Consider the following 13,232-nt stretch of genomic DNA (forward strand, 5'->3'; position numbering starts at 1 on the left):
CATGATCTTGTGATTGTGAGTGCAGCGCTTCAACCATGAGGTCAGGGGAGGGGGCAGGGCCAATGAAATAAGTACCAGTCATGTAAGGAGGTTTATTTAATTGACTACACCCCCACCCTCCTTCAAAATATGTCTTTGTGGCTTATCTTAATCAATTACACTTTGCTCTTTATGGTGTAACATCAAAGCAATATTTTGTCAGTAATTTTTTTTCCTCTAACGAGTGATCGTGTAAATTTCCGTCGCAAGCTTCCAGGCAATTTTTGTGGCAGACAGGTTGTTCTTTTGGCAACAGACTGCCATGAGAGGTTGAAGCAATCAATAATTCTGAGTACAAATACTCTAGTTATCATCATCATCATCGTCGTCATCATTGTCATTGTCATTATTATTATTATTATTATTATTGTTATGAGACAGTTGTCAAAACTAGTAGCTAGCTTGCAAGAATAATTAAAATGCGAGGCTGCTGACTTGAAAGGACTCAGGCTGCAGCTCTTCGCTGCTGCCATTTTCCCCGTGTCTCTTACACAAGCTGTAGCATATTGCAAGATAAGTTCATAGGTGTGGCTGTGTGATAAAAAGCTTGCTTCACAACCACACGGTTCCAGGTTCAGTCCCACTGTGTGGCATCTTGGACAAGTGTCCTCTAGCCTCCGGCTGACCAAAGTATTGTGAATGGATTTGGGAGATGGAAACTGAAAGAAGCCCATTGTGATATATGTGTGTGTGTGTGTATACATATATAATACTACCATTTGACAACTAGTATTGGTTTGTTAGCATCCCTGTAAGTTCGTGGTTTGGCAAAAAGAGACCAATAAATTACCAGGCTTAAAAGGAAAATAAGCAGAGGGGTTGATTTGTTTGACTAAAACTTTCAAGATGATGCCCCAGCGTGGCCACAGACTAATGACTAAAACGAGTATGATTATACACACACATGCGCACACACGTATGTATATTTTAGCTTTTACTTGTTTCAGTCAAGGGACTAAGGCCAGATTGGAGCACCACCTTTGAGGATTTAGTCAAACAAATCAATCCCAGCTCCTTTTTTTTTTGTTTCTTTTTAAGGCTGGTATTCTACCAGTCCCTTTTGCTGAACCACTAAGTTATAGGGATGTAAACAGACCAACACTGGTTGTTAAGTGGTGAGAGGAAACAAACAAAGACACACAGACTAACTTGTGTGTGTGTATGTATATGATAGACTCCACACACTTTCTGTCTACTAAATTCACTTACAAGGCTTTGAATAGCCCCAGGACCACAGTAGTTGACACTTGCCCAAGGTGGTGGCTGGTTACAAAGTGATCTGTTGCTTAACCACACACCCATATGTATGACAAATTTGACTTGTCATTGTATTTTTTATAAATAGATGTCTGTCCTATTTTATGGTTGACTGGATTCCAGTGTGTAAGACAACTGTGTTTAAAATATGTACTTCAACATTATATTTTCTATATCTGTCTTGACTCTATGGAACTAAAACATTTTAAAAAAAGAAAAACAAATCATTCTGCTATTTTTAGTTCAGTGTTGTGGGTTTTTTTTTTGTTTTTGTTTTCTTCTCCATTGGACAGTGACCGTGCTGGGGTACCAACTTCAAGAGTTTAGTCTGTGATTCTGGACTAAACTTTCGAAGGAGATAGTGTGAAGCTTGTTTTCCCTGTTGCTATGGGTTAGACACTTTAACAGGATCTAGCAAGTCACCAGACTGCACTAAGCTCCATGTCAGCTTCGGCATGGTTTCTTCTACAGCTGGGTGGTGCCCTTCTTAGCACCTACCACTTTGTAGTGTGTACTGGGTGCATTCTTCATGCCACTAGCACTAGTGAAGTTGCCATGCAAGACCGAAAAAGAATGGGGCAGAGAGAGAAAATACTCAAAGATTGGATTGAATTGACTTTGTTTAGTCCGCTGCAGGACGAATGCCTGGGCATCTTCTCTCCACCAACCATGGTCTTATGTGGATGCCGTGCATCTGAGCTTGAGATCATACTGGTTGGATGAGCTGGCAGAATCGTTAGTGCACCAAGCAAAATGCTTAGTGGAATTTTGTCAACCTTTACATTCTGGGTTCAAATTCTACTGAGGCCAACTTCCCTTTGTATCCTTTTGAGGCTCCATAACACAAGTACCAGTTGGACAATGGGGTTAATGTAATCAACTTAGCTCCTTCTCTAAAAAGGCTGGTCTTTTTGCCAAATTTTGGAACCTTATATTTAAGGCAGTGAACTGGCAGAACGGTTGGCATGGCCTGGGTGAAATGCTCACTGGCATTTCATGTGTTCAGAATTCAGAATCTGCTGAGATGGACTTTGCCTTTCATCTTTTCTTGGCTGATAAAATAAACACCAGTTGACTACTGGGGGTCAATGTAATTGACAACCCCCCTCCTCCTCTTCTGAACTTGCTGGCCTTGTGCCAAAATTGGAAACCAGTCTTTCTATAACTATACTACATTTTGATAATAATTATTTCCACTGCAGGCACAAGGCCTGTAGTTTGTAGGGGCTGGGGAGTATTTAACTGGTACCTCTCTTATTGACCCTGAAAGGATAGCAGTCTTGCGGAAGAAGTAAGAGACCGATAGAATAAATACCAGGCTTAAAAAAAAAAGAAAGTACTAGTGTCAATTTGTTTGACTAAATCCTTCAAGGGTAATGCCCCAGCATGGCCATTAGCTACAAGGTGGCTGAGGCTAGTAAAAGAAGAAAAAAAGCCCCAAAAGATATGGACTTATTGAGACTTCAATTCACATGGTGTTTTTTAAAGATTTGAGCCCAGGATATATATAAAGGAGTGTTTGAGAGTCTTTCTGGACGAGGTTGGTTGGGGAGTGAAAAGAAGAAAAGAACACAATCTAATAAAACCATTTGTTGGTTTAGTTTTGACACCTGTTTTAGATGATTGACATTGGTGACATTCTCAACATTTCACATTAAATCGCTCAGCTGAGGTACCTGTCCTCTCCCTGCAAGTTGGGTGTGTGTGTGTGTGCGTACCTACTTCATTATAACTCCCTGTATGTAAGAGTGTGGTGTGTGTATGTGTGCGTGCGTATGTGTCACAGCCGGTAGAACTCTTTGTGTTGGAGGAAGAGAAAGAGAACTGTGATGTGTGTGTGTGTGGTGACTTGCTTTCTTTTATCAGGGAAGCTACTTCTGTGTGTGTGTGTGTGTCTGAGTGTGCGTGATGTAGTGATCTGCAGCTAATATGTGTAATTGCTCTGCATTTCTTAAAGTGATTCGTGTAGTTCAGGTGTGTTGTGTTGACCTCCACAGGTGTGTATACATGCTGTCTGTATACCTGTATACGTGTGTATATTGCAGTGACCTTTTGTTATTGTATCTACAGATGTGTCAGTCTGTGCGTGTGTGCTATGATGTCACCTTTATAACTATGTCTTTGTTTTATGCTTGTGTGTGTGTGTAGGTCAGCAACACACACGTTTGGTGTACAGGTGTAAATTGATTGCAGTACGCTTGGGTGTTGGATTGGTATGTGTGGTTGGTCTTGGGCAGAAAGGAGACTTTAAAACAAAAATAGAATATAAAAACTGAATAAAGTTTTTTAATTTATATGTATGTACACATGCACACACATATATTTGTGTATGTAACAAATGTGTATATATATTTATATATAACAAATGAGAGGAAATGAAATTGATGAAGATCTTTATTACAATTATAGAATAAGTACCAAGTTTTAAGAAATATACATTAGTGTCAATTCATTCCACTAAAAATCCTTCAAAGTAGTGCTCCAGCATGACTAAAGTCAGTAAAAGATAAAAGAAAATATTTCTGTTGAAAATGCTTTTATTTGGAAATAATGAAGAACTTAGTCAAAGAATTTTGCCATTGTTCCACTGGTGTTCCAAGCATAAACCCATCTTTTAATTCTGATGCAAGGTTTTAATTTAGGTCAGTTAAACAGGAAGTGTTTTTTATCATAAAACCGGGGGGGGGAGGGTGCTGGTCTCAGGCAGATTGGTATGGAAAGGGATATACCTCTCAAGAAGCCTACAAACTCCTTTAGACTGTCAAAGAACAAGAAGAAGGGGTGGAAGATGTTCTGTTCTTTTTTGGGTGTGGAGTCAAAATCTCACGTTATCTTGCTATCCGTTCCATCTTTGCTTTTCGTGAATCATAAAGGAGAATTGCAAATATGTGGGACATATTTAGTTTCAGGCAAATTAATGTTGCACTGACACGCAGAAGAGACGGGAGTTTCAGGGAGAGAAGTGGTTATACGTTGGGGATATGTGTTGTGTGTCTTATCTTTTACTTGTTTCAGTCATTGAGCTTTGGCCATACTGGGGCAACACCTTGAGCGGTTTCAGTCAAACAGTACTTAAATCTTTTTTAAAGTCTGGTACTTATTTCGTTGGTCTCTTTTATCAGGCCACTGAAACCGCTAAGTTATGAGGATGCGGGAGTGTAAACAAACCAACACTGGTTGTCAGTTGATGGGAAAGAGCAAACACAAAGATACACACACACACACACACACACACACACATATATGCATATATTAATAGAGGGGGTGACCTGGCAAAACCATTAGCATGCCTGGCAAAGTACTTAGTGGTATTTCATCCATCCTTACACTCTGAGTTCAAATTTCGTTGAGGCCAGCTTTGCCTTTCATCCTTTCAGAGTCAATAAAATAAATACCAGTTATGCACTGGAGTCGATGGAATCGAAATTACTACTCCTGGGTATGTCTTCTCCTTCCAGATGTTCCATCTACTTTGAGAGATCAGCACTTCTCTATGGAGCTGTTGGCATTTATCCACATCACATGACCAAACCAGTGCAGTCTTTTCTCTCTTGCACACAGCAACCATTTCCTCTTATGCTTACCTTCTCTCTCTCAGAACACTAGTCCTCTGTCGAACGTGTATGCTTACATTACACATCCAGCAGAGCATACTAGCCCTGTTCCTTTCTAACCTTTGCATTTCCTCTGCATTCAGGGCCCACGTCTCACTACCACATAGAATATATATTGATTCCACACAGTGGGACTGAACCCGAAACCTTGCAGTTGGGAACTAAATTTCTTAACCACTTGGCCTTGCCTGCACCCTGTAGTTACATAGAATAAATAACTGAAATGTCATCAATATGAAAAATGCTATTTAATTTAGTGTTAACATTTGTGATGCAAAGAACAGTAAATATCTAATTAGCAATGCAGGGATTATTAAATAATCTAATTATAAAAAAAAATTTGTGCAATGAGTTATTAACTCAATGACTAATATCGTTTTAATAATTTCAGCAAGAAGGGGAGACAATAGCAGAGCTGTTTCAGTGTTGTTAGACCTCCTTAGCTAGGCTTACACTTTGCTGCACTTGCTAAAGTCCTGGTGTGAGAATCACTTTTATAAAGAGTACAGTATTATACACGAGTGTGAAAGCATAAAGTGGAAATGTGCCTATTTTGGCTGACATCGTAGCAGCTGTTTGTTCTATCAATGATTTAGAAACAGTTGACTAACTGAATAGTTATTGATAAAGCTGATTAAAATAAACTGTACTTTTAATATACATTGATGTGTATGTATGTGTGTATATATATATATATATATATATATATATGTGTGTGTGTGCCTTTATTTGTGTACATTTGTATGTGTGTGTGTGTGTGTGTATGTATGTATATATATATATCTGTATGTGTATACACGTTTGTGTGTGTTTCTGTACATATTTTATGACGTTACATTTGTCATTGTTTATTATTAAACATTTACACCCTTCACTTCTACTCTAAATTTATTTATATTTATAGATAATAGTATGTACATGCGTGTTTATTTCTCTCTCTCTCTCTCCACACATGTATGTATGGTGATGAATGGCTACAGCACAAGAGTGTCTGGTTACTTTCCAAGGTTGATAAAATATAGACCAGTCTACATGTACTTTGAGTTCATATAATTGTTTATATCCTTGAAGGTTGTGCCCCAGCATGGCCAGTTTCCTGTCATTGAAACTAATAAAAAGAAATACATGTCTGTGTATATATATATACACTTGTGTGTCTATACATGCACAAATAATTAATGCAAAGCCAACAACAAAGCTGTATCAGTCATTTTACAATTAGGGGTTTGAATTTTGGCCCCAGGCCAGCTGTTTGGGGCGGGGGTGGGTGGGGGCGAGGTAGTTGGTTACATCAACTGCAATGTTCAAACCAGTTCTTATTCTATGACTCCCCACCCCACCCAAAAGGGATGAAAGGCAAAGTCAGCCTCGATGGAATTTGAACTCAGAATGTATGGAGTCAGAAGAAATGCTGCTAACAATTCTGTCAGAACTGCTACCGACATTGTAGGGTTGGTGTGAGAGGCCAGAACTGGCCAGTCTGAACATAAAACTGAACATAATAATAATAATAATAATAATGATAATGATAATCCTTTTAAGGCCTGACATTTTGGTGGGAGAGGAGTAACCGATTACATTAACCCCAGTGCTTAACTGGTCCTTATTTCATATCAACCCCAAAAGGGTGAAATGCAAAGTTGACCTTGGCAGAATTTGAACCCAGAACATTAAGCCAAAAGAAAATATTGCTAAGCCGGCATGCGGCTTGGCCGTGTGGTAAGAAGTTTGCTTTACAACCACCTGGCTCAGCAGGTTCAGTCCCACTGCATGGTAACTTGGACCTTATAAAAATTATACATTCACAACAAAAAATGATGATTATTATTATTATTGATAGAGATGTAGTGCTCTTAATACAGGATGACCTCTAGGGATAATTAAGGAACTCCACTGTCTGAGATTTCCCTGAACACCAATTCCTTCTCTTCAACTCACATCCACTCTTGCCATTTTCGCAACTTTCACCCAATTCTTTGAGATATTTCCCTTCCTTTTCATTGCACTTAAATGCAAACTTACACTGTTTTTTAATTTATTTAATTGATTTCATTAAATGTAAACCCCCACTCTGTCTTTGCATTGTCCCCTTCATCCTTTGCCCTGGTGGCAAATAAATGAAATCGTTGTTGTTGTTGTTGCTGTTGTTGTTAATGATGCTGTATTACACATCTTTAATAAAACATTGTTTTCTCATCTTTTTCAGGTAAGCAATCAATTTTTATTGGACATTACTGATTTGGTAAGAGTGATTCTTTTTTTTTTTTCTTGCTCCCTTTTGCCTTGGTAGGGGTGTGCCTTTTTGTATCGGTCAGTTTTGCAATCATTACACTGTTATATCCTCGTGAGTGATGGCCACTACAGGATAGGTACAGGTGCCTCTTGCTTCCCAACCATGTGGTCTTGGGTTCAGTCCCACTGCATGGCACTTTGGACAAATGTCTTCTATTATAACCCCGGACCCATCAAACCTTGTGAGTGGATTCAGTAGCTGGAAACTGAAAAGAAGCCTGTTGTGTATCTATATACATCATGTGATTGTTGTGGGTGTTGTCGTCATTTAAAAAGTCTCCTTAATTTTCAGTCTTCCATGAAGACATATCCAGCCACAGGGAAATATTACCTTGCTTGGAAACAAGTGAGGGCCAAAGGGTTGGCACACCCAACTGTAGAAAATTTGCCTTAACAAATTCCATTTGACCCATGCAATGTGGATGTCAAGAAAAATGATTCTGTACTTAACGACAAAATTTATTTTCCTAAATTCTTCATTGTTTTTTTAATTTACTTCAAACAAAAGCAGTGTAAAACACCAGGAATATAACAACAAATTTAAAAAAAACATTTTTGTTGATAATATAGTATTTATTCGTTAAATACAGCTCGTTAATATGTCACTTTTTACAATTAATGTAATTAGATTTTTTCCATATATTAAATAAAATTTTTCTTTACTGTGGCCTTATTTGGTTGCTTGGTATTCAGATATAAACCTTCACCCCCCACCCCCCACCCCAGTTATGTTGTTTGATGGATTCAACATTCGCATACTTTACCTATAAAAAGCTCGTAATGTTGAGTCTATTTAAATTTCTTTGTTTGAATAATTCATAGAGATAGCATGCGATTTGTCGTTTACATGTGATGTGAATTCGGCAATTATATTATCACAGGTTTATACAAAAGCTTCTGAAGGAATTTCTATCAGTGGCAGGAACAAAAGGGTCTTTATTGATACTTCTGCACTGATTGGTACTGTGTTTATTCTGGAGTAAACATGTCGTAGAAAGATCAGAAGGGAGTCTACTATTTGGTGATTTCCGAAGACATCTTGCACTGCCATATCATTTAGTGAAGAATTAAATCACTGAGAAATAAGTATTAAAACTTCACATGGTTGTGTGGTAAGAAGTTTGCTTCCCAACTACATGGTTCTGGGTTCAGTCCCACTGCATAGCACCTTGGACAAGTGTTGTTAACTGGATAATCTGCTTGTTGAATTAGTGTGAAGAATGGCAAGTAATCCATAGAAACAGTTGTGGTTGTGTAATGAAGAAGCTTGTTTTCCAACCATGTAACTTTGGGTTCAGTTCTACTGTGTGGCAACTCATTTCTACTAGCATGGGGTATATAAATATGTATGTATCTATGTCTACACATACACGTTTGTGTCATGTCCACTATTCTGCCTAAATATGTTTGGCCATGGGGAAATATTACCTTTCTTGGAAACAGGTGAAGGTTGGCAACTGGAAGGCCATTGAACCCCATAGAAAATCTGCCTCAACAAACTAATCCACACAAACAAGGTAGAAGTGATGTTATATGATGATGATGATGATACCAGTGGAATTTTAAATTTTAACACATATTGAACCAGATACTCTACATTTTTACGGACTCTTGTAGAATTCCACAAGCCTGGTTACATGGTAGAGTGGTTGAGTAGCGCTAATATTAAATGGTAATAAAGGCAGGCTGTATGGTGGTGGCAGCAGCAGTGGTGGTGGTGGTGAGAGAGTGGCTGAGTAGTGTTAACATGAAAATGATGAAGGCAAAAGCAAGCTGTATGAGGGAGTGGTTAGTCAACATCAGATGATGATGATGATGATGATGGCAAGCTATGTAGGAGAGCGATCAAGTTAGTATTAACCTATTTAATGAAAGCAGCATCATTAAAAAGCTAACGAGGAATAATTATGTGGCAAGGAAAAAAGAAAAGAAAAGAAAAAAACAATATTAGCCAATGACTAATATTATTTTAATTATTTCAGCAAAATACAAGAGACTGGCTCTGGAGATATTTCGGTCTTCTGACCTCATTAAGGAAGCGTAGACTTCAGTGTACTTCTAGTAGGAGTGATAGAATAACCATTAGGCATAAAAACATGTACAACAGCATTAAAACTGATAAATCACAATTTCAAGACAGACTTTGTCTGGGCATATAATTTCCTGTGATGGCAACAAGATAAATAATCTTCCACCACTCCTTGATAGTGAGTGCCACTTATGGAAAGCAATCTTGCTAGTTTAAAAATCTCTTCAATTGTTGCCAATAAGTGGCCGATGACATGGTGTAGAATCTGTCTTGCTACTTCTGACATTTTGTTTTGTCCCAAGAAATTTGTTTAGTCACCATGTCTTTTCCTTTGAAGCTGTGGTTCTCAACCCGGGTCCGTATGATCCTTGGGCGGGGTCCATGAAAGATTTTGGTGTTCGTATTTATGTGCAATAAGGCGGCAAACTGGGAGAATGGTTAGCATGCTGGGCAAAATATTTAGAAGCCTTCCATCCGAATGCAGGAGGACCAGTTAATTATGATTTTATTCACTATATTCCCCTCTCAGATTCACACACTTATTGCAGCAGTTCTTCAGTTTTTCTAAGACCTGTAAAAGAACTCAGAAGGTTGGGCCTCCAACCAGGCCTTCCATGATACCCTTAAAGGAACTTTTCCACCACATAAATGCTCCCTCATTGGCCCATCTTTTAATCTTATGGCCTCCCAAACTCACTGATTAGCAGAATACCAATTGTGAATTTAAAAGCCTTTTTTTTTTGTTAATGCCACCTTCACCAATGTAATGTTTGACCTCGCATTCTAAAATAGGTGGATATCAGGTGAAATAAAAGATCTTTTAAGCCTATTTCCATTTGACCAAATTTTTGAGATATTGATTGTGACTGGCCATTTTTTTAACAGTAAAAGCTTTTGGGATCCATATTTCTTGCCTTTATCTCTTTGCCTCTCTATATCTCTCTTCCTTTCACTGTCTATCTCTCTATATATCTATCCTTCACTATCTGTATATCTATATCTCTCTCTCTCACTGTCTTTCTCTCCCTTTTATTGTCTATTTATCTCTGTCTCTTTCTCACTGTTTATCTATCTATGCATCTCTTTCTCTCTCTCTCTCTCTCTCTCTCTCTCTCTCTCTATCACTGTCTATTTCTCTATATCTCCCTTTCATTGTCAACCCCTCTCTCTCTCTCTCTCTCTCTCTCATATTCCATATTGTAATTTGCAGTGTCGTTGCTTCATGTGACCTTAGTAGATAATAAATCATTTCTGTTACCAACCAGCCACCACCAGCCACCACCACCACCACCACATCCAAAGACTTGCTTTCATCTTCCCTTCTTGTCCTTCATGTCTTCACTCGACCCACCACACACCCACCCCTGCTGCCTTTATTCCTAAGTCTTTCTGGGCAGTTGAGCTATGTCAGGAATGTCAACTGCTTCCACACACCTCCCATTCTCTGTTACCACCACCAACCACTACTACTACTACTACTGTTGCTATTAATACTGCCATCTGATGAATATAAAGGCACCTTTGTCACCCCTACCCCTCTACTGCCATATGTGAAGCACATACATATATAGTTGTATGTATGTATACATACATACCTACATTATACACACACACACACACACACACACATGTATGTAACCCTTAAGTGAGTTGTTGTTTAAATGTTATGTATTCTAGTTGCAGTGTGTTTATATATATATATATATATATATATATACACAGTGGTAAGGATTCAAAAGTGTATGTGTGGGGTGGGGTGGGGGGTTGCTAACCGTAACAGCTTTGGACTATTGGAAGTTTCAAAATTTATAGAAATATCTTGAAGGTGTCGATGTGTCTAGGGAGAGTCATTATACCCCTGGTTCAGTTCTGTTTCTTTATTATTAATCAATTAGTTAAATATTCAACTAACCAATCAAATGCTTGATTTGTAGGCAGACTCTGCCTCCAAACATCCAATGAGATGGATGTGTTGAACTCATCCTTTAAACTTTAACCTTTTAGCATCCAGATTACTCTCTCGAATCTAATGCTTACTTATTCGCATTGTTTTGGATTAAATATGCAAGATTTTGTAGCTTACCATTAGCCTTTTGCTTGTTTCAGTCATTAGATTGCGGCCTTGCTAGGGCACCAGCTTGAAGAATTTTTAGTCGAATGAATTGACCCCAATACTAATACCCCGTACTGACCTAGACCTTGTGAGTAGAAACTGATGGAAGCCCATCATATAATATATATATATATATATTTATATATATTCATATGTGTACTAATGTCTTCTTGCCTTGAAATCACATGAGAGTTGTAAATGAGTGTGGTGTCCATCATTTCCAATCTTCCATGAAGATTATGTCTGATCCAGATTACCTTACTTAGAAACAGGTGAGGGTTGGCAACAGGAAGGGCGTCCAGCCATAGGAAGTCCAGTTCAGCAAATTCTGTCTTAACCATGCAAGGGTGGAAAAGTAGACATTAAAACATTGCTGAAGATGATGATGATGAGACGGGGGGGGGGGGACAGGGAGGTATCACAGAAATGCTACTGGTGAGAATTCAACACCAAATATGTAACCAGAACACACACACCATACCCTGAATTAATATCCTTGTTTGAAACCTTTAGCTATTGGTTAGAGGAGTGTCTTCTTATCAAAATAATTTGATTGGAGAAAAGGTTGTTGGTAGTAGATACCTGCAGACATACTTTTAGATGTCTATGTATGTGAGAGTGCACATAAACAAATAAAATACAATGAAAAATGGTCGTACAGCCATAAGACTGACATATAGGGGTAACGCAAGGAAAATGAAAATATCTTGTTGGACTAGAAACAAGAAAGGGACAGATAAAAATTATATGTGTGTGTGTCTTTATATTTAATATTTGACTTAGGTATTGCTCTGCTAATAACCTCGTGTTAGAACTCAGTATACAAATGCTTCAGAACAAAACGTCAAACTGTGAGTGTATCGCACCCTATAGCAGAAACGGCTGTAAGGTAATGAAGTTCGTGACATAATTGTTTATTTCCTTTGTCATCCCAGTTTCTTGTGTGTGTGTGTGTGTGTACTCTCACACTTGTACATGCATGATTATGGATTCATTTACGCATACATACACAGATATATATGTAAAGCGAAACAAGAATATATACGTACATAAGTGTAATATGAATTACCCAAAGGAAACAAACCAAACATCGACTGCTTGTCAAAAACTGAATGCATTGCATGTAGGAAGTGTTTGTATTCAGAAACCAGAAAATATGAGGAAGAAAGAATGTGTGGAGGGCAGCTGGGAGGAATGGGGTGAAGTGTTGATAAATGGAGAGCAAATGATTACATACTGATACATTGAGCAAAGGACACACAGCCTCATGTGACCAGATTGAAAGAGCAGATGACTAATCATGTGATCAACAGATAAGTAAAAGATGTTATTTTCCACATCTGTTAATGATGGAATGATTTTTGATTTATCCATCCACCACAACAACATTGAGATCTTAATAAGGTGCCACGGAAAATACACTGGTGATGGTGCCACATAAAAAGCATTGGTGATGGTGCCATGTAAAAGGCACTGGTAATGGGTTTGGTGTCCCTATGCAAACAAAACTGTAAACTGGGGATCCACATTAGTATTTTAAGGGTCTATGAAAATTGTTTGTTTTCGATGTCTTTATTGCAAGAAACAGCTAGGTTTCTTGCTTTGGTATTTAACATAGGTCAACGTGTCTCCTGTCACTGAAGCATGCTCTCTCTGTGTTCTGTAGCAGACCTGCACAAGTGAATGGGTGAAAAATGAAATAGGAATTTTTAAAGAAATCTCTATAAAACTAATTTGGAAACACTGATTAGTTGTGGGTGCACTCAAGTAAAATAGTAATCAAAAATAGTTAAGAATCACTGCAGCAAGTCCATCATCAAAGATGCTTTAACCATGTCCATCTTTTTTTTTTTTTCTTCAACTCTTTCACAACTGCAAATTTCATGGC

The 13,232-nt window shown here is 38.2% G+C and overlaps 1 protein-coding gene across 50 annotated transcripts in view; it reads left to right on the forward strand.

Annotated features, from left to right (window-relative positions):
* Positions 1-13,232, forward strand: part of LOC106870514 (RNA-binding motif, single-stranded-interacting protein 2) — a 161,213-nt gene that overhangs the window by 103,391 nt on the left and 44,590 nt on the right. For 7 of the 50 annotated variants that reach the window (XM_089343687.1, XM_089343688.1, XM_089343693.1 and 4 more), the window contains one exon: positions 7,117-7,152. The exons of the other annotated variants lie outside the window; for them this stretch is intronic. In XM_089343687.1, coding sequence (XP_089199813.1) covers positions 7,117-7,152 — 36 coding nt within the window. The remainder of the gene's footprint in view (positions 1-7,116; positions 7,153-13,232) is intronic. 50 annotated transcript variants of the gene reach the window in all.

The sequence above is a fragment of the Octopus bimaculoides genome, chromosome 27, assembly GCF_046866305.1.
Source record: "Octopus bimaculoides isolate indiv1 chromosome 27, ASM4686630v1, whole genome shotgun sequence".
Classification (NCBI taxonomy): Eukaryota; Metazoa; Mollusca; class Cephalopoda; order Octopoda; family Octopodidae; genus Octopus; species Octopus bimaculoides.